Here is a 22,189-nt window from a genome sequence, read left to right as displayed (position 1 = left end):
TCGGCCTTCGCGTGCAGAATCGGAGAACCGCGCGCGACGTGGGTACCGTCCTGAAAGGCTGGCCCCTTCAAGGGCTCGGCCGGGTCACCTTTCCCTAACACCCGGCGAGGTGCAGGGAGGGCAGATGCCCCCCCCATCAAGTAAATAAATAAAAATACTTAACTAACTAACTATTGCGTCGCATATAGCTCGGTTCTGCCACCCTAACAAAAGTCCTGCACCCCGCCTTAAAATAAATCCTGGCTATGCCCATGACTTGCATTTTAATTTTCTTTCTTTAACGAGAGTAATATACTGCTTAATCGACGAAAACCTCTAACAAAGCAGCGCTGTTGTTATTTAGTTCATTTATGAATGATATAAATGGACTTAACGCAGCACAGAGGATGGAGCTCGCTCTTCCTAGGAGGCAGTGATGGCCACCAACTTGGAAGGCTTTGATGGCCACTAGCCGTGACTGGCTATGCTCTACGTCCACAGTTGGAGGCAGCAATGATTCCCAATAACAGTTGCATCTCTCTCTCTCTCTCTCTCTCTCTTTTGAAGAACAGGTTCCCTGGGTCTTTTCTCTCTGTAAATGTGGACAGTCAGCTTCATAGTCCTTAGAACACAGTCCCTTTTTGTTGCAATAGACTAAGCCCTCTCTGGAAATTGCATAGGCCTTGTATCACAGCACAACTGATAGCATTGTGCATAACAGTAACTGCACAAATCTCCCATTATGAGGAAAGACCCCATCTGGTGTATTGTACCTTTGGAGGCAACAACCAGCATGAAGTTCACTGGGAACGTGGATATAATGTGGATATAATTTGAAGCGCCATGGAAGATACAGGTCAAATGAACAGTAAGAGAATGAAAGAGTATGAAAATAAAATATGAAAAAATTGGCTGCTGCAGTACTAAAAACGAATGCAATTTGCAACCTAAACATTTGCTGGAATGTCAGGCATGAATATGAAGTTCTTGCTGAAGTACTATATATAGATACAAAACATAGCCAAGTAGGAGAGAACCACCCACAATCATTGTCCAAAGCCTGAAAAATTCAGACAAGTAGCAGATCCATTCTTCCTGCCTCTTGCTCCCGTTGCATGACATGATCTAGAAAAGTGACAAGATGATTGCAGCACATATGACAGGAAGGAGGGGGATGTGGGCTCAGAGCTTTAGCCTTCATGCCACAGAGTCCAACAAAGCTGGAATCGAAAGCACTCGTATGCATTAATACACTTTCCAGGTGGGTCAGAGTCTTTCTCAAGGAACAGAGGCACTGGTACCTTTCTGACTGTAAGTGTGGAGGGTGAACAACCCCTTTCCTCTTTGGGACAACCTTCCAGGGCACAATGCAAATAAGTGGGGGGGGGGGCAGGTGGAGCTAATTGCACCTTTTAATACAAATTTTGTATTAATACAAATTTTAATACAAATTTTTCCCTTGTACACTTGGCTGGCTTCCATATACCCTCACACACTCCTCTCCAGGGATGGAAAAACGTGTCAACTTTGGCTTTCCCAATTTTTCATTTTCCCACTCCCACCAGCATCCAGATTCCTCTGCCGAGGAACCAAGAGAGGTGCATTTTTTGTACTCCCCCATCTGTGCTACAGGAAGGAGCCAACCCCCTGACCCCACCATCCACCAGCCTATCTCGGATGGCAGCATTTTTGTTGTCTGTTGAGAACTACCTGTTATAAATTACCACCAGAAGCATATTTGCCATAAATAAGAGTGTTTTCTTCATGACTGATGCAGTCCATATAGAACCTGGGAACTTTTACCTGACAAATTGATAGACGTCAAAGGTAATAGTCTGTACATAAATGATGGGTGCATGTGGTCAATTTTACTTTAGACTTTGAACATTTTTTTTAACCCACTCCTCACTGCAAACACTAATTACACATCTTCACAGGCAATCTTGAGAATGTTTACAATACAGCAACCTCCCTTGTGAATTATCTACTACAATATTATTTGCAGTGCCTCCCATGCTGTACCCATGGGGAGTAGCATTGATTGTGCTGTGTTTGTATGACATGCTAGAATTTGCAGCACATTCAGGTAAGCTCATTAATATTCCCAGCCTTGCACCAGATCAGAGATGTCCAACAGTTACACTTTGGGAGGTCAGTGTATTCTCCTCATACTAGGCCAATGCCCAGGACAATATGTTTAGGTACTATAATGCAAGTGGCATTACTTAGAAGGAGAAGCTTCACTGCTCTGGAGCAAATGTCATGTTTAAAGAATGAATGGGTATTCTGAAATATATCCTCAGGTTGTCAGTGATCCTTTACTTTCTCAGAATATGCATAACAACACAATAACATTACTGTACACAATTACACATTACAAGTGAAACTGGACAACGTTTTTTTTTTTAAATCACACCTTGCTTTGAATTTGAAAGAATTATCAGAAGCTAGTTAAAGTTTGCATTGGAAGGGTCAAATCTATCTCAAAGGCTGCCAGCTTTCCCAGTGAGAGCCAGTATAGTGTATGTGTTGGTCCATGTCCTAGAATCTAGGACAAGGGTGGCCATATATCCTACTTTACAGAGGGCAGTCCTCTATTTGAAGGGCAGTTCAATCCAGGCATAGGCGGTAACTCCTAAGAACTGAGGCCCTTTGCCCCCCCAATTAAATATTTCAGGGGGCTGCCCCCACTCCCCAAGCTGATGGGCATTGCCATTCAAATAGTGTGTGTGCACTGCATCTTGTGATTGACTATGTGGGGTGGGGCTTACCTGCCTCCCGTATTTCATTCAAGTGTCACCCTGAATCCAGGTTCAATTTAAAGAGAAAGGGAAAGCAGGAGGGCTTTTGGAATTGCCAATCAACAGTGTGCATCTCGAGAGTAGACTGAGCAGGTACACAGGTCACCTGGCTGCAGTCCTCCCTGTGGTGAGAAGTATTGTACTTCTATTTAAATTTTAGTATTTAAAATTGGTATCTCTATATAAAAATTAGCAGATGCAATTCTGTGTTCTCTATTTCTGGCATTGTGTGTTGAAAGTGGCCACCCTAACTAGAACCATGAGGTTTGCTGGGTAATCTTTGGCCAATTGCTCCATGACCTTCCCCACAGGGTAGTTGTGATGATAAAATAGGGGAGGAAGGAATGTATGCCACCCAGAACTCATTGGAGGAGGCCTGGGATAAAAATGCAAGAAATAAGTGAATAAATCCCAATATCATGCTTAACAATGTCGGACTGGGCGTCATATCCGTTGCTGCCTGGATTAGAGACCTAGAGGCACCGTATATGTAGTCACAAGGCCCCTGACTTCATGCCAGCAAGCTTGTTTATTAGCTGGAACCTCTTTTGCCATATTGCTACAGCAGAGATTATGAAACAAAGTCCTCCCGTTCCTGATGGAGTCTCATGATCTCCAAGGACAGTTTTCTGTGCTGCGTTCACCTCAGATTGTTGTCTTCATTCTCTCTGCTCCTTCTGCTGCATTTCTGCTGAAGCAAAGCCTTGTTACCTTGCTTCCATCTGTTCAGTTCCTTCCCCTGAGGGGTTTCTTGTGGTGGATGACAGTAAATTTCTTTGCCTTTAGCTCCTAACACTCCGGTTCCTTATCAGGATGCAGAATCCTTTGGGGAAATTTATGCTCTAGCCGTGGACAGTTCACAGAGAGCCCTAGGCTGTTGTGGGTGTCTGTGGGGCTGTGCTCTTCGAAGGAGGGAGTCTCTCTTCCAAACCCCATTTTGAGCTGTGGTTTTGGTTTCCATAGTGACACTTCCTGTGGTAGAGAAAAGAGGTAGTGAGTGCAGCACTGTGAGCGTGGCAGGCAGCTGCACTCCTTCTTTCTCTCCCTGCCGGGGATGCTCAGAAGGCCGTGCTGCAGCCTCAGGGAGGGGCTTCTCCTAGGCTGATGGTCCTGGCTTAGACGGACTACCTGTGACAGCAGCACGAGGCATGCTGGGAAAACCCAAATACCTGGGCGTCCAAAATGGCCGAATGGTGAGTGAGTACACTTCAGTTGCTCCTGGGGGATGATGGCAAGGCCAAAGGCTTGCAGCTCACAAACCTGCAAGGAAATGTGGTCTCTGTTTTGTTTTTTTTCTGTCCCCAGCAACGGATGCTTCAGGGAAGCAGCCTTTTAAGGATCTGTGTTGTGTGTTTATGCATTTTGGGGTTGTTATTTGTCCAGGAAGATCAGCATTCATTGTTTTTCTCCTTGCAGGGCCTCTCTGGGCCAGCTGGGGTGCCTTTACTTTTCATGGATCTCTGACATCCAGGAAGATAAGTGGGAGGCTGTGACACTGATATTGAGGAGAGGATGGGATTTGACTGTTAGAGAAAGGCTAATCCACACTTCATTTCCTTTGAGCCTGGTGACAAGGAGCCTGTTTGCCCCACCTCGTTCTTTGTAACTTGTGGGAGAATACATGGAGAGCACTCTCTGCGTGGCTGGTCTGTGTCAAGGGTCTGTGACTCTTGCCTTGCTAACCCCTCGCCCTCCACACCCGGCCAGATTGGGGGTTTTTTTGGTCTCACACTGAGCTCGAGGGTTTCTGTGGCCTGTGAAATCACAGTACTTTTCAGAGGCTGCAGCCTGCACTGAGAGATGATCTGCCGCGGTGAGCCCAGAAGACCGAGGGCTGGCGTGAGAGTCTCTGAGATCATGTTGCACAACTCAGCATGACTGGCAGCCACAAAAGGCAAGGAAGGGCTGTAATCAGATTAGATGGGCTGACAAAACTGGATGCCAGAGACTCATGTCGTGAGCAAGGCAAATAAAAAAAAGCAAAAACAACAACAACAACAACAAACACAGCAAAGCAAGGAGTTGCAGGTTAGATAAGCTGGTGATGCTGAAACCTGGCAGCTATTTCTTTAAGGAATAGCAGGGTTCGGTAGGAATGTTAGATGGGAGATAATTGCTAGCCAGCCACAGAAACCCAGTTGGTTGCCTGGAAAGTGGCTTTAGCCTTTGTTTGCCCTGGATGGGGGATCCTATGTGGAATTTCTGTGTGGGGTCAGCTTGTAGGAGCCTTTGGAGAGAAGTCCATGGTGTGGTTCATGGAAATATTCCCTTTGACTATGGTGACAACATAGAGTCTTATCCTATTGTGCAGAGTTGGGGAATCTGTGGCCTGTCAAACACTGTTAGACTTTAACACCCATCAGCCTCAGCCAGTATAACAAATGGTCAGGGATGATGGGAGCTGTAGTCCAGCAGAGATTTCCCATCCTTTCTATAATGTGGATTCAAATAGAAATATCAGATATTGACCCCAGAGACGGTACCCACATTACTGTTTACTGTGGCCCATCACTGGTGCTTGAAGCTGCATACACAAGGCATTTGTTACAATCCACATCTATATCCTGTCACTTTTTCTTGAGAAATACTGCTCCTTGGTGCACTTCCCTTCAAACCAGTGCCATCCAATTGGAAAACATAAGCTACATTCATTTCACGGTTAAGCTGAGGTGTGTACAGCTGTTGCACATGTGCAGATGACAGCTTCATGAGTTCAGGGTGGTGGTGGTTTGCAGGCATGGGGAAACCAAACAGGCAATGGGTATCAAGTGAAGACATCCCTGCCCTTCTCGGCTGTGTACAGCAGTATGCAGTATGGGGGGGGGGGTTGCTAATGTGTGCATAATCTATGTGTCCTGGAAGTTTGCCACTGCCATGTAACATTAGGTTGAATTCAACCCTGTTTCTGTAGAAACTGTTGTGGGTTTTCAGGAAGGAATGGCTGCTCACGTTCTCATATGGGGAGTTGTTTTGTCTTGCCTGACATGAGAAGGACCAAGCTGTCAGGCGTATCCCATCAGCACCCTCCTTCCATTAGTTCTTTTCAGATTTGTGCGATCTGAAAGACCTAGACTGAAGTTCCAGTATGAGGAACCTTGTATGTGCCACAAAGCAATGGCGTAGGCAAAGGACACCACCAACATCTGTATGCGGTTGGCTTGACTAGACTGTGGCACTGTGGCAAGGCTGGTCTCTGTGCCACATCCGGATGGTCCTTGGGATGGGAGTCTCGAGTTGAGGGGTGGGGAACCTTTGTCAGCCTGAGAGCCACATTTCCTTCTGGGGGCCACATGCCAGTGGCGGGTGGTGCCAGAGGCAAAGGCAGGCAGAGCAACGATTGGCTAGTGTTTACATATACTCAGACAAGCCAAAGAGGTGTTATCAGAGTTCAAATGAGACATTCTGGTCAGGCAAAAATAGGGAGGGTGCAATGCAGGGCAGGTGAGGGGTGAGGCTCAAGAGCGTATTGTGGCAGCAGAGAGTCTTAGAGGCCAAATAGAAAGGCCTGAAGGGCCACACTTGACCCCTGGGCCTGAAGCACTCCACCCCTGCTCTAGGTCTTGTGCGTGGCCCTTTGGTGCCATTATACAAGTAATGTTGCATGTTGAACACCATTTCTAATTGAACCTGGAATGTCCTACTTTTCCATTTTCTTCCCCTCCATGTCTCAGAGAGCAATTAAAGTGGTGTGTGTATATGTGTATGTGTGCAAAAACGGAGTGCTGCGTATACTGAAAATAAATTACCTGCATCAAATGAAGGAAATGGTGAAGCTGGCATACAAAGCCCCTTCCTGTAATTCTGAAGGAAAAGGTCACCAGTTCGCTTTAAAACGTTTAATTAAAATGTTTCAGCAGCCAGCCATTTTTTAGGAAACACATGGGGCGTTTATTCCTTTATTGTAAATGGAGCCTTACACTGCAAGCCTTTACATGTCTACTCAGAAGTAAGTCCCACTGTATTCAAAGGAGCTTACTCCCAGGTAACTGGGTAAAGACTGGGCAACCCTAAGCATTTTAATCAGAATTAAATCCCACTGAGTTCAATAGGATTTACTCTCTGGTATGTTCCTGATCATTGATCATTGATCATTCTCACAGTTTTTACTCCTTCTCCTCCTTCTCCTCTTCTTTTCCCTGACAGGGACTCAAAGCAGTGTACTGCTGAAATGTTATTTCAGTTCCATTTATCAGTTGAAGTTGTACACAATCCCCTCCCTCACATATTTTTTTTCTTTACAACAATCCTGTGAGGTAGGTTAGGCTGAGAGGTTGTAATTGGCTCAAGGTGACAGATGTATATGTGTATAAGACATCTATGTGTAAAGGTAAAAGTAAAGGGACCCCTGACCATTAGGTCCAGTCGTGACCGACTCTGGGGTTGCGGCGCTCATCTCGCTCTATGGGCCGAGGGAGCCGGCGTTTGTCCGCAGACAGCTTCCGGGTCATGTGGCCAGCATGACTAAGCCACTTCTGGCGAACCAGAGCAGCACATGGAAACGCCGTTTACCTTCCCGCCGGAGCGGTTCCTATTTATCTACTTGCACTTTGACGTGCTTTCGAACTGCTAGGTTGGCAGGAGCAGGGACCGAGCAACGGGAGCTCACCCCGTCACAGGGATTCGAACCGCCGACCTTCTGATCGGCAAGTCCTAGGCTCTGTGGTTTAACCCACAGCGCCACCTGCATCCCATATGTGTATAAGACATCTATGTGTGTTGGAGATCAAATGCGGGAGAAACTTCCTGATGTAGAATAGAATGTCCCTATTTTCATCTGAGAAAATGTTGGATGGTATGGAATAGTATTGGCCCTGGGTCATTCCTCCTGGGGTGCATCTGGGAATAAGGTGGGCCTACAGCTTACTTTATCCCAAAGGCAGCTGGGTCCAGGGGTGGTAGTGGTAGGCTCCTGCTCTTGTGTAGGTCAGCACCTCCTTACATTGCTTACAGCGAGTTCTGACCACGGCAGACTTCCACAACAGCACGGGAGATTGGATGCGGCACAGTTTGGCACTTGTCCTGAGGTCGGAAGCTGTGTGCAGCAAAATGTCCTGTGAGGCTGTCTGATGCTGGAGCAGAGGCTGCCTCCGTCCCCAGCAGTACTGGCCCCGCTGCATTCTGCCATATCCCTAAGAACTATTTTGACCACTCTCATCCTTCTCTTGCAGGGCCTGGCTGTGTCAGATGGGGGTAAGTAGGCCGTCTGTCTTTGGGAAGGGTGCTGGGCATTTGGGAAGGTTAAAGACCTGACCATGACAGCAGGGCTCACTGGATAGTAGGGGTGGAGCAGTGCAAAGGCTGGTAAACTCTACAAGCAACAGGAAGACCTGCTCACACTCACTCACATTGGCATTTTGAATGACATAAAACAGCTCCAGGCAACTAGATGGTGAAACAAACGTTGCCCAAAATACCTCTCAGGATATTTTGCCAGGACACAGACTGGCCACTTCCAGCTCTAAGATTTATCAGCTGGTATACAGAGGCCAGAGATTTGTCGCTGGGGCAACCCCTTCATTATGTGGAGTTAGGTGTCTACCTCAGAAGGATGCTGGGGGTAGAGGGAGAGATGAGGAAGTATTGGATGACAGGACTGCCTATGCCACATCATGGCCTGCACCTCCTACACTAGCCTGCTGCCCTCAGGCGCAGTGGAGGATGCCATCTTGTTGAAATAAGATTCAGTTGCCACTCCAGTTGGTTTCTGTATGTCTGGAGTGGTAAACCTTTGGCCCTCCAGATGCTGCCAAACTACAAGTCCCATCAGCCCCAGCAATCATGTCCAGTTGTCTGGGATGATGGAAGTTGTAGTTCAGCCACATCTGGAGAGCCAAAGGTTCTCCACACCTGCAGTATGTGAAATGAGGTTGTCATCTAGACCTCTCCCTCAGGTAGCCAAGTTGGGTAGACCCCCAACTCAGTGTCACTCTAAGGCTTGGGAAGGACCTGAAATCTCTCTCTCTGTTCACAGAGTTAAACAGCTCGGGGGCTCGGGGCAGTAATAACAGTGTGGACAGTCTGCCAAGCACCCAGAACGCCTCTCCTTCTTCGGGGCAATCTGTAGCACGATGGGCAGAGTCCTTTGAGACACTACTGCAGGACCGACTTGGTGTGGCCTACTTTACTGTGAGTAAGACACAGCACTTCTGTTTATCATGATCTCCCTCCAACCCAGGACAGGACATGGTCAGTCTGTGGGGCTTATCTAGCCTCAGGGGTGTCGCTAGCTGGGGACACCGCAGCGATCCACCCAGCGGGGTGCCACAACAAGCTGCCCACGGAGTCCACCTGGCGGACGCAAGCCCCATGCTGCCGTTTGGGGCAGCACAGGGCCCCGAGCCACCACATCACTCCCAGGAGAGACACGTGGCTCGGGCGCGCTACAGGCCAGGCCCTGTGGTATGTGCCACCCTCCGCTGTGTGCCATTTTGTCACCCCCTCAGGGATGACACCTGGGGTAGACCGCACCCCCTGCACCCTCCTTCCTACGTCCCTGTCTGGCCTGCTAAGCCTTCACTAGTGGCCTGCCAGCCTCTGACCCAATTTTCTCATGGCTGCCACTGGGGCAAAAGCATGCAGAATCAAGCAAGGGTGGTGCATTTCCCCTCCCCACCATGGTGTGGTTCTATGTAGAGAGGTGGAAGCCTCTCCACCCAGGGAAGGGGACAAAATGGCTCCTTCCCTGCTAATTAGATTGACCACCTGAAGAGTGGAGAGAGTGGGGGGGGGTATTTTCATACTCATTGCAGAGTGGGGGCAGGGTGGGGAGGCTCTACCCAGTCCAGCTCGACAATGGAGAAGGAAATGGTTCACCCTTCTGTGAACAGCAGAGGTACACCCCCCACCCCACCCCTGTGTATGTGTGAGCCTGCAATAGTATGTGCCTGTCGTAGAGTTTACATAATGTTTTGCTTTGTGCTGTATTGCATTTGTTGTCCCTGGCTGAATGGTGCCTAGATGAACTCCTTGATCTACACAGGACACTAAATTGTGAGAGTCCTGGGACAGAGGGAGGGTCATCTTCATCTCTACCCCACCTCTTTTTAGGAGTTCCTGAAGAAGGAGTTTAGTGCTGAGAATGTATATTTCTGGCAAGCCTGTGAACAGTTTCAGCAGATCCCAGCTGGCAGCACCCAACAGGTAAGAGCACCACCAAGGCCAGACAACGCAGGTGAAACCCCAAACCAGCACAAAGCAGACTCTTTCTCTGCCTGGGGGGCTGAAAGGGAGTGGATATAAGCAAGTGTAGCTCAGTTTGTTCCTAATTTGCCCTGAATGGGATATTCATATGTATTTTTTAACCACAAGGTTTAGAAACTGCAGTTTATAAAATGAAGACTTTTGTTTTGAGGAAGCTCAGTTCTGCACAAGATACAGGCAGCACGTTTATCATTGCTCAGAAAACACATTGCCTGATTTGGAAGAGGGGATATGCTAAGAAATGTCAGGATGACTCCTTGCCTCTTAGTTACACTACATGAACTGTGCTGAAAAATAAAACACTAAAGAAATTCTGTACTCGAGGAAGCCAAATTCTTGGCTGAAAAAAGCTGGATTCTGCTACCTAGACACATTGTGGAAATTGGCTTTTTGTATATTTCTCTGCTTTTGTCACTAGTCATAGGGAAGTGCAAGGAGCTATGCAGCACATTAAAATACTTCCTTTTGATTGCTCGGAAGCATTTTGAGTCTCCCTCTGGCTTTGGAGATTTTACCAGGCATGGGAAGAAAGGAAGGAAGGATTCTCATAATGTTAAATTTTGCAACCAAATTAATAGCAATTTCATACTTTTCTAGTATTTGCATACAAGCATTGGTTGCATGCAACCCTATGACTAGAGAAACCCTGACACTCTTCTCCTATAGCCTACACTAAAGGAGACAAGAAGAGTGGCACAGAGAACAGCTATTACCTGTAGTAACATCATAACTCATCTCATCCCACATTGCTTTCTCCATAGCTGGCCCACGAGGCTAGGAGGATCTATGATGAGTTCCTGTCAAGACATTCGGTCAGCCCGGTCAATATTGACAGACAGGCCTGGATTGGTGAGGAGATGCTGGCCACCCCCACCCCTGACATGTTTCACGTCCAACAACTCCAGGTGAGAACAGTCCGCCTTAGCTAGTCTATGAGATGTGGGCTTGTGTGGGAATCTAGGAATACCACCTGTTGCTTCTCCAATCAGCAATGCGAAGCATCATTGCTGAAGTCTTCTGAGGTAGCAGAAGGGATGCAGCTCAGTAGCAGAACAGCTGCTTTGCATGTGGAAGGTCTGAGGCCCAATCCTTGGCATCTCCAAGTACACCTGAAACCCTGGAGAGTTGCTGCCAGTCAGTGTTGACAATACTGAGCTAGATGAACCAGTGGTCTGACTCAGTATAAGGCAGCTTCCTATGTCCCTCTGAGGCGATCCAAGTCCTGGAGGGCATCCTGCTTCAGGGACAGTGATGGGCACATGACTAACCCAAGGCTTCTTGCTCCAGATCTTCAACCTGATGAAGTTTGACAGCTATGCACGCTTCGTCAAGTCGCCACTGTATCAGGCATGTGCGAAGGCCGAAAGCCAAGGGCAGCCCTTGCCAGAGCTGAGGCCTCACTCTCGAAGCGGCAGCCCCCCAAGCGACCATGGCAAGGTACGGGGCCTCCTCTTGAACAGGACTGCATGGGAAAGTTAGGGGGTGGCTTTTCCCCACTTCGTCCCCCTAACCTGGCCCAGCATGCTATGAGCTGATGCACTCTCTGGCTTCCCCCTAGAAAACGAAACTAAAAGCAGGGAAATCGCTGCCGCTAGGGATGGAGGAAGGTGGCAACTTAGGCAGCAGGAGCCCTCGGAGATCCTTTCGGAGAGGGGACCGGAGGGAGCGTCACTGGGGAGGTGAGTCCAAAGCCGATAGTTAGGACACCACAATTGTTCAGGGGACTCTGGGTGGCATCAGGGTGGGTAATAAAGTGCTCAATCGCCATGGATCACCTATCCTCCAAAAACCTGCTGATTCTCTGTCCTAGAGGAAAGAAATGGCAGCGAAGGGCCGTCCCACTGGCGTGAGTCTCAAGGCTCTTTGAATTCCTCGGCTAGCCTGGACCTGGGCTTCCTCTCATCTTACACCACCAACAGTTCCCAGACCGAGGCAAGTGCTTCTGGGACTTATTTAGCCTGGGGGTTTGGGGGGCCAGGGCGGTGAAAACCGACCTGTGCTGCTGTTGCCTACCCCATCCCGCTCGGATCACGTTCCCTTCCTTGCGCTAGTAGGCGTTTTGCTGTTGCTTGATGTTCTGCCACGGCTGCTGCACGCTCTGTCCCGCCCAGCCCCCACGCAATCTGTAATGGGCTATGTGACTGTGCAGTGTGGAGGAGTTCTCAACAATGTGCAGTTCTGCGAATGCTCCTGGAAAGAGCCGCTGAGGCAGCTCCCAGTATTTTCCGCAGCTGCAGAACCCTGGAACTGTTGAAAAGATGTTGCTTAAAGCCATAGGGATTCCCAGCTGGTGGGGAGGCAATCCTCCCCTCCTGAATACAACGACCAGTGAAAGGAGAACAGGGAGTGACATTATCCTTAGGGAGAAGCATTGCTAGAAAACCCTGCAGGGACAGCAGGTGCTGAATATTGCCTGATCTGCATAACATGAATGTAAACTACAGAGTACAGACCTGTTACAATGAAACCAGCTTCTAGGGAGCAAAATAATGATTTTTATTTACTTATTGTTTAGTATATGCACATGCATGTACACCGTACTTGTTTCTTGGACAGTGGATCAGATCAGAATTTTCTTTGGCTTTGATAGATATTACACATAAATGCCAACAGACCTGGCATGATTCAGCACAGTTCACCAGGTTCAGTGGTGCTTATTCACAGGCAAATGTGGTTAGAGCTACAGGCTTAGACTGCAAGAGCGACATGTATGCAAAGGTCCTTGCACTGTATTCATAGCACCAGTGCCAGATCTGCAGAAAGGGGGAGCTGTTGGACATGAAAGCAAGAGTTGCAGACTTTAGGCTGCCAAACTGACACATCTTAGAACCAGATTTTTTTTACACTTTTCTATACAGTACCCAGAATGAGAAATGTAGACTGCAAGAGTAGAATTCTAAAATGTATTACTTCAAACTGTAGGTAGTAGAAAAGGATCATATATTTAAATTGCTCCCCTGTTGTAGTCCCTGCATGCAGCAAAACTAGCATATCAATAGGGAGACTAAGAAATGGGTCCTCAAATGCATGTTTGGGTTAAAAGTGGTTCCTGAGTCTGAAAAGTTTGAAGAAACCTGCTATATAGAACCTCCATGTTCAGGAGTAGTAGATCTGACAATACTTTTTGCTGTGAAGCAACAATGCATTGCTGCTTGCATGTTTCCCATAGGCATCTGGTTGGCCACTGTGAGAACAGGATGCTGGACTAGACATTCCCCTGGCCTGATCCAGCAGGGCTCCTCTTGTGTTTGTATGTTATGAGCTTGAGTTTGTATGTTATGAGCAATTAGATTGACCGTGGTGGGAAACAGGATACCAGACAGACTTTGGGTCTTATCTAGCAGAGTTCTTCTTCTGCTAAACATTTTTGCAAGATTCAAAATATGGTTTATTAAATAGAGGAAAGTTTAAAAATAAAATAAAAATGGCACCCATCAGAAAAGCACAAGAAGGGCATTAAACCCCTCCCACTTGCCACTTGTGTACATTCTAGTATTCTATCTCCTCATTCTCTATAATGCATGGAACAGCAAATATGTTTTGCACACAGGTGAGGGATAAATGATGTACAGTTATGTATGAAAATTCTGTGTATGTCTATTATCATTGGTACATTTGTCCAGAAGCCTCAAAACACCCACAGACAAAATTATATATCAGACCTTAGGAAATCATCTGGTGTCCACTCTGAGCTTTTATCCTAGTAGTTGAGCCAGGCAAAGAGCGATGCTGAATGTGTTGATTTCTCCTTCCTTCAGAACAACAGGCAGAGCCTGACTGGCTCAGAACCTGACAGTCAGAACCAGCCTGTCAAGTACTGTTGTATTTACCTTCCCGATGGGACAGCCTCTCTGGCCCCTGTGCGCTCTGGACTCTCCATCCAGGACATGCTGGCTGGGATTTGCCAGCGCCGGGGCCTCCACCTGCCTGATGTCAAGATCTATCTTGTGGGGAATGAAAAGGTAGGCCCAGCCTATGGGAGGAAAAGGAAAATAACTTCTGGAGGAATGCCACTGCAGAAATTTTAAGAGGAAGGGATGCTGTGTGTGCTGTATTTCCAGGTCAAATATAGACGGAGACAGCAGCTGTAACCTCTTTCAAAGGGCAAAAACTGTCCAGTTGGTGGACAATGCAGTAGCTTCCCTTGTGAGCTGTGAGTTCAGAAGTCCTTGCCTGAAATTTCATTGCAGGTACAAACCCACCTGAGGCAAACCAACATTCTCTCAGTCTCAAAAGCCATGCACAACAATTGCTCATTTTATAGGGTTGTTGTAAGAATTACTGAGATAATGAATGTACAGTATTGTCCCATAAGATCGGCTAGTTGAAGGCTCAGAATACTAATGAAGGATAAGACACTGAAGATGGATTGCTAGAGGCACCAATATGAGTTACACACTACCATCATCACTTTTCAAGGGACACCTACTATTCTTCAAGTATCTCCTTGAGTCAGCTAATTTTACCCCACAGAGCTGACAAGGAAAGAACTCAAAATGAAATTACTTTAGGTTCACTTCAGGGTGAATCTTTCTTTTGCCCATGGGTTGGGCCTCTGCATAGTTTCAATTCCTCTGAAATTCAAATAGCTTCAATGTTGTTCTTTACAAAGTGCTGCCAGAGACAAATATTTACCTACCTATCCGCAGGTAAGCCCCAGAGATCCACCCTGATTGTGTATCAAGTATTTCAGAAGGCATATTTGCATTAGGCAAATAATATCCAGCTTATAGCTGATTACAGTGTGTGTACATATACTTATAGGTCATTCCTAATGAAATAAGCTCAGAAAGCTTCCTGGTACAAAAAGAAAAAAGCATCCTATGCATGTCTACTCAGATGTAAGTTCCACTGAGGTTCAAGGGACTTTCTCCCAGGTAACTGTGTACTGTATAGGATTTCAGAAGGCTGCAATCCTAAACACACTTATTGGGTGATATATCTCTCTGAATTCAGGAGAATCTAATTCTGAGTAAACATGCTTAGACTACGGTGGTACCTCGGCTTAAGTATTTAATTCGTTCTGGAGGTCTGTTCTTAACCTGCAATTGTTCTTAACCTGAAGCACCACTTTAGCTAATGGGGCCTCCCACTGCCGCACAATTTCTGTTCTTATCCTGAAGCAAAGTTCTTAACCTGAAGCACTATTTCTGGGTTAGCGGAGTGTGTAACCTGAAGCGTATGTAACCCGAGGTACCACTGTATATTTAATACAGTAGTCAGCATTTAAACAGCATTTCTTGAGCATTCGAAGTGCTGCACATGGGCTATCTCGGTAACCTTTGCAATAACCTTATAAAGTACACAGACAAAGGACTGAGGCTGGCAGATTGTCAGTACTGGTAGGGGCAAGATTTGAACAAAGGACCCCCTCTGTCCTCAAGCCAGAACACTACACTAGTAACCTCTCTGTTTGCAGAGAGTTGTCACTACCACCTAAGTGCACAAATTGAAACAATTGAAAAATAAACTTGATCAAGAGAAAGGCATCTTGAAAGATTAGTAGGCATTGTTGAGGCGTCATGAGGAATGTTAGAAAGCGCTGATGTTGCAACAACACATGTGTTTCAACATATGGAAAATAACGGTGGTGTTCATGGACTCATGCTAGAAGGCGATTCATACCTGATGATAAGAAATGTTAACAAGCAAACAAATGTAAACTAGGAAAAAGCTCTTAATCACTAGGATTGTTTTGTCTCATAATACGTATCATGCAGGATTATTAAAGCTATTTTCCCAGACTTGCATCCTTGGTCTCATTAGCTTTTAAACTCATGCACACCTGTGGCCTTATTTTCTAGTTTTACTTCAAATACGTAGTGCTTTTCTTCTGGGGGGATGCAGGGGTATGCATGCTCCTAAACACTTTGTGAATCTAAATTTGGCCTCATTGAAGGGCAGTATTTCAATATGAGTAGGAAAATGAGAGTACCCCTAAACATTTTTTTAGAAAAAAGCACTGTTTATGCCCATATATATATATATACAACAATACATCTGTGTTTTAATTTTTGCTGTATTAATATGTCTGCCTTTGCTTGGTTTTTCACAGAAGCCGTTGGCACTGAACCAGGAGAGCTTAGTCCTGGTGGATCAGGAGGTGAAGCTGGAGACCAGGGTCAGCTTTGAGTGAGTGTAATCTCAGTAGACCCCTCCTGCTCTACATTGGCCATGTATTCTGTAGCTAACAGGCAGAAACTTTGCTAAATCCCTCTTGACATGGGGCCAGGGCTGTCTGCCCCAGGGATGGGGCCCGTCTTTATTTGTGAAACATAAGCAAACCCAACACCTCTCTGTCTACTGCTGTTCATGCCACTTTTATCTCTATGCTGCTTTTACACACCCACACACCCACACGCACACCCACACTGCTCAGAGCAGCTTACAACAAGGAGAATAGCAATACATTACAAAATCAACAACTTCAAGAACAATGTCATAGTTGTTGTTGTTGTTGTTTAGTCATTCAGTCGTGTCAGACTCTTTGTGGCCCCATGGACCAGAGCATGCCAGGCACTCCTGTCTTCCACTGCCTCCCACAGTTTGGTCAAACTCATGCTGGTAGCTTCGAGAACACTGTCCAACCATCTCGTCCTCTGTCACCCCCTTCTCCTTGTGCCCTCCATCTTTCCCAACATCAGGGTCTTTTCCAGGGAGTCTTCTCTTCTCATGAGGTGGCCAAAGTATTGAAGTCTCAGCTTCAGGATCTGTCCTTCCAGTGAGCATTCAGGGCTGATTTCCTTCAGAATGGATAGGTTTTATCTTCTTGCAGTCCATGGGACTCTCAAGAGTCTTCTCCAGCACCATAATTCAAAAGCATCGATTCTTCAGCGATTAGCCTTCTTTATGGTTCATCTCTCACTTCCATACATACTGGGAAAACCATAGCTTTAACTATATGGACCTTTGTTGGTAAGGTGATGTCTCTGCGTAGTAGCAATAATAAAACAGTATGCAAAATGCAACTTTTCAGTACAATGAATGTAGGAACATGACACCTCCTGGCAGGGGCAGGAACAACAAAGGAGTTTGCACAGTTTTATCTTAGTCCTGGATGCTCTGGCTACTGCGGCTAAGTCCACTACAAAATAGCTAGGAATCAGGTTATGCCAACCAAATGTCAAGGCCTCAGCTTCCCCAATGGGTGTGCTGCCCCTTTGGTATCCCCAATTCAGGCAGCATTAAGGCTTTCAAAGGCAGAGGGGGTGGGTTAGGTGGAAGCACCTTCCCCCATTATCTTCTTCACACTCCCTTGAGTCTCCCATACAGGTACTGGTGGCCAAGTGAGTAGGCCATACGTGTTGCAAGCCCCAGTCTGCAAATCTCTTGGGAGATAGCACCCTCCCCCCATCTGCGTGAAGCTTGCTGTATCACCATGAACATAGGTCAGGGCTCACAGCTCCAGAACAGACTCTGCCTCTCAGACCCTAAATCACAAGGGGTTCGCAACATTAGGATTTCATTCAAGACAAACTGCTTGAATATTCTTCTCCCTGTCCACTTTGCTGTGATTCATATATGGGCACAGTATTAGGAAACTACCATCCTTCCTGCACTGCTTTCCTATGTGCTCAGTTTCTGTGACTTTGCCCATGGGCTTCAAATGGGGGAATCAGACCTGTACTCTTTGGTTTCCTACCAATAGGCATCAGGAAGTGAGGGTTATCCTTCACCTGGGGTAGATTACTGGGGTGCACAAGTTATGCAAGGTGGCAGTGCCAGATGCAGTATACTGTGCCCATTGGGTATATTTCTGATGTTTCTTCTCCTTATAGGCTAGAAATCATGCCCCTGAATAAGACAGTGTGCATTCTGGCAAAATCTACTAAGCAGCTGCGGGAGGCTTTGCAGCCCATCGTGGAGAAGTATGGCCTGGATCTCACACGAGTCCTGCTTCGACGGGTGAGAATGGTCTTTGAGGAAGTGAAACAGGACACAGAAATAAAGTCTGGGTGACTCCAGTCCAGTGGTGGGGGACCTGTGGCCTTCCAGATGTTGTTGGATTCAAAGACCCATAAACCCCAGGCAGTATGGTAAATGGTTAAGGAGTATGGAACTTGGAGTTTCCTCCCTGCAGTTTTCCTCTCTGTGGGGTTCTGCCGGGCTCCGTAGGGATGGAATTTCTAGTTACATTTGGATCTTAAGCTTTCCCCCAGTTTCTTTTAGCACCCCTTGCCCAGCACTTAGTGAAACTATGGAAATTGCTACCATAAGTTGTAGTGATGGCCACCAACTTGGATGGCTCTAAAAGAGCAGACAAGATAAGAGCTTCCCATGTCTACTAGTCGTTGAATACCAATTGCCTCTGAATACCATTACTAGGAATTCCTCGTTGTTGTCTTGTTGCACTCATGTTCCACTTATGGGTGCAACCTGATTGGCAACTGGGAGAATAGGAAGCTGGGCTAGATGGGCTTATGGTCTGATCCAGCAGGGCTCTTTTACATTCTTATTAGGGACAATGCTTTCCCCTTCTAGCTAAGCAGGAGCAAGTGAAGTGACAGGCCAGGACAGACTGGTACCCAGACCAGAGTCCATGGTAATGTTCTGTTCCAGCTAGATGCAGGCCAATCATAGGTCCAGCAGCTCTCCAGGCTAGAGGGAGATCCCCCGTGTCTCAGACACCATTAATTCTTTTTGTGGGTTGGTGGGCTACGGCACGTGGTTATTTCTGTTCAGCTTCTTTTTGGAAAGCTGCCCACTCTAGCAGCATGTATACAGTGTTGTTCTGGTTGTTCATCCACCCTGACATGAAGTCCTTGCCTTGTTGTGTCTCTAACTCTGCTCTCCTGCTGCAGCCTGGTGAGCCCCAAGCTCTTAATATGGAAGAGAAAGTTACCACTGTGGCTTCTCAGAAGCTTGTGCTGGAGTCAGATACAGGTAGGTGAAGCTCAAAGGCACATGTGGTTGCTGATCTAGTATCTTGACCTCCTCTTGACCTTGTTCATTTTTCTAGGGATAGTTGGTAGATGGCTTGGCACTGTGCAGTATTAGACAGGGACACCTTCCTAGGGAGGGAAGAATGAATACCATGTGGATCTCTGGGAGGGAGGGAGGCCAATGCACAGGATTGCCTTGTTTCCTGCCAATGTTGATGAGCAGACCACTAATTTTTGCATCTTCCACTCAATGAGCCTGTTCAGTGTTGGTTGCAGAATGGTGGTGAGGAAATCAGCTTTCACTCACGGTGAACAGGCTAGATGAAGAGCCATTTGTCATAAGCAGGGAGGCCACAGGCCCAACCACATGTCCCAGGGCATTTACCATATTTTTTGCTCCATAGGGCACACCGGACCATAAGGCACACCTAGTTTTTAGGGGGGGGAAACAAGAAAAAATCTTATCCTCCCCCCAGCCCCAAAGAGCAGCGGACAGGCTTCTGGAGCTGTCAGGGGAAGCCCGGGTTCGCTGTCTTGGCTTCGTTTTTAGCCGTGCGCAATCTCTCCAGCCGAGAGAGGCTACAGGCGGCTTGGGCAGAAGCCTTGGCTTTGTTTTTAGTTGCGCACAACCTCTCCCGGCTGGAGAGGTTGCACGCGGCTTTGGCTTTGGATGGATCCCACTAGCTGCCTTGGCTTTGTTTTTAGCCGCGGGGCTGGCTAAAAACCAGAACAGGTCGGGGAGCGGCGGCAAGGTTGTGGGAGGCAGTGGAAGACAGGAGTGCCTGGCATGCTCTGGTCCATGGGGCCACAGACGATTCCCCTTAGTTTTTAAGAGGAAAAAAGTGCGTCTTATGGAGCAAAAAATACGGTGTGTGCTGTAGCACGGTGATATTTGTCAGGGGTGGGGAATCATACCAGATTTCATGCAGTATTGCATCCTGCTCCACATTCACTCTGATCAACCACCTCTGTCTCATAACCTTATAGGTGGCCCACTAAAGTTGACACTTTTTTCTGTGGCAGGGCTCCTTTAGCAGCTGTGTGATAAGTGAAGAGTTTCTCCAGCAGGAAACAGCAGGAAAGGGGAGAGTCACCTGTTGAATGGGCTCTCGTCATACAGCTGCTGAAAACATAGGAGTCGTGTCAGAAAAAGAGAAGGCAACATTGCTACTTCCTCTCATCTTGTACTCCAAACCCACAACTTCCCTAGTCCATGACACATTTGTAAACACAGCATTTCCTTCTTTTTGCCAGTATTCTTGCTAGCACATGGATCAACACTTGAATCATTTCAAGGACAGTCCATTCATGTTCTCTCAGCTCCCAGTTTATAGGCTTCCAGCCTCTTCCATGTTGTCTTCTCCAGGAAATCCTGATCCATTCTCCATCAAGTCTTATTCTCAGCCTCCCATTGTTGTCAGAGCTTAAGATCTGACTCTTTGTTCTGCTGTCCCTCCAGGATATTTAATATCCATGTGCTTTATTGCAGAAGGGAAACCTCCTGGTGTGAGAAATTCTGCAATAAGCCCTTCTCGTGAGCTGAGTGAGGTGAGTCTTGGCCATGGGTTGTATTACCTTAGCTGGGGCAATTACATGAGAGAATGCTGCTCCTTTTTTATTTCTAGAAACAAAGCCTTCCTGTATGTAGATCTCAGTGAGAAAAGTTTTGGCCTAGCAGTATTCCTGATAATACTAGTTTTGTATGTCCAGAGATGTCTTTCTGCTCCCCACCCCACCAGCCATGCATATCATCTTGTTTTGGGTTTGCTAGGCTTATGTCATGGTGCTTAGGTAGGTACCGGGTTGGCAATTTTTGGCTCTGGTTATAATCATGCCTTCTCATACTGTGGTTCCAGGATGACAGCTCTGTAGAAACAGAATCTGAATCTGATTCATTCAGTGAGGGGTCCTGTTCCTACACTAAGCCTCCTAGGAGCAAACAGAATAGACGCACGTATGACTTGGAAGGTAAATCTTCTCTGATGTTACTTGTCAGATAGGGGAGGTAAATAAGATGCTTATTACTGACTAGGAAGCAAGCAATGCAGTCCCAGGGAATTAAAGGGTGCTATGTGAATCTGCATACATGTTGACATGTTTATTTCTGTAAATGCATGCAATTTTCAACCTCAGTTCTTTGTTGTTGTTGTTGCTGTTGTTGTTGTTAATAATAATAATAATAATAATAATAATAATAATAACAACAATTTATATTACCCCACCCATCAGGCCGGGCCTCCCCAGCCACTCTGGGCGGCTTCCAACAGGATATTAAAAATGCAACAAAAAAAATCAAACATTAAAAACTTCCCTAAACAGGGTTGCCTTCAGGTGTCTTCTAAAAGTCAGATAGTCGTTTATTTCCTTGACATCTGGTGGGAGGGTGTTCCACAGGGCGGGCGCCGCTGCCGAGAAGGCCCTCTGCCTGGATTATTGGCCATTTTTAAAAGAAAGGTTTAAATGTGAAGAAGGCTGTTGAATAGAAAGGTGACAGCTAGTATAATAAATTATTGTTAGGCCGCCAGAACTACAGCAAATTCCTTCCCCCTCTCCCCCCCAGGGCTCGTGGATCTGCTGAACCGGGCACAGAGCTGCAGAGTCAATGACCAGCGTGGCCTCCTGTCCAAAGAGGATCTAGAACTACCTGACTTCCTTCAGCTGCCTGAACAAGATGGTGTCTCCAGCAAGACCAGCTCCTCATCCAGCCCAGCCCCTGAGAAAAAGTCCACATCTGAGGCCCCCAGTGCTGAGGCAGCCACTGTCTCTCAGTGTCAGGTCCAGAAGAAGCAGTTGGTATCTCAGGCTTCCCTTTCAAAGCCACCTACGGGAACTCCATCATCACCAGGTCCTGCTGGAAAACCTTCAGCCATGTGACCTCCTCCATGACTCCATCCACCAGCCATACTAGTCCCTTCCAAGAGGCCTAGTCAACCTCATGTTCCTAGCAGTGAGGTCAGGTCCCTCCTGTTCAGTATATGTTGTGGTACCATGTTCTGCCTCACAGAGACTCCTCCCCTCTCATAGGAATATGGTCTGAGGCCTGGCTACAGCCTGCAGCCACCTCTAGGGACCCCCAGCCTGTCTTCCAGGAATAGAAACGTATCCTCCTAATGTTCTGGCTGACTCTCCTCCCTTGGAACTGCCCATGCTGGCTGGGCAGGAAAATGCCAGTCTTGCCCACTTGCTGTACCAGTTGCTCTGTGTTGTGAAACAGCTGCCCATGGCTGCCCCAGCAGCAACTGCATCTCTGTGGCAGGTGGTAATGACGCCTGTATATAGTTTGTAATTTTCAGTCTTTGTAAAATGTAAGATAACACCGTTGCTTAA

The 22,189-nt window shown here is 47.0% G+C and overlaps 1 protein-coding gene across 1 annotated transcript; it reads left to right on the top strand.

Annotated features, from left to right (window-relative positions):
• The first annotated feature begins 3,340 nt into the window (after positions 1 to 3,340).
• Positions 3,341 to 22,189, top strand: RGS14 (regulator of G protein signaling 14). Its single transcript, XM_083726285.1, has 15 exons — positions 3,341 to 3,973; positions 7,949 to 7,970; positions 8,752 to 8,906; positions 9,828 to 9,920; positions 10,742 to 10,885; positions 11,268 to 11,417; positions 11,539 to 11,659; positions 11,791 to 11,912; positions 13,739 to 13,942; positions 16,036 to 16,112; positions 17,759 to 17,885; positions 18,782 to 18,863; positions 20,352 to 20,410; positions 20,719 to 20,830; positions 21,423 to 22,189. The coding sequence occupies exons 1-15, from the start codon at positions 3,929 to 3,931 to the stop codon at positions 21,734 to 21,736; spliced, it is 1,827 nt and encodes a 608-aa protein (XP_083582411.1). The 5' UTR covers positions 3,341 to 3,928; the 3' UTR covers positions 21,737 to 22,189.

The sequence above is a fragment of the Podarcis gaigeae genome, assembly GCF_964106915.1.
Source record: "Podarcis gaigeae genome assembly, chromosome: 2".
NCBI classification, from domain to species: Eukaryota; Metazoa; Chordata; class Lepidosauria; order Squamata; family Lacertidae; genus Podarcis; species Podarcis gaigeae.
This window is presented reverse-complemented; position numbering and strand designations above follow the sequence as displayed.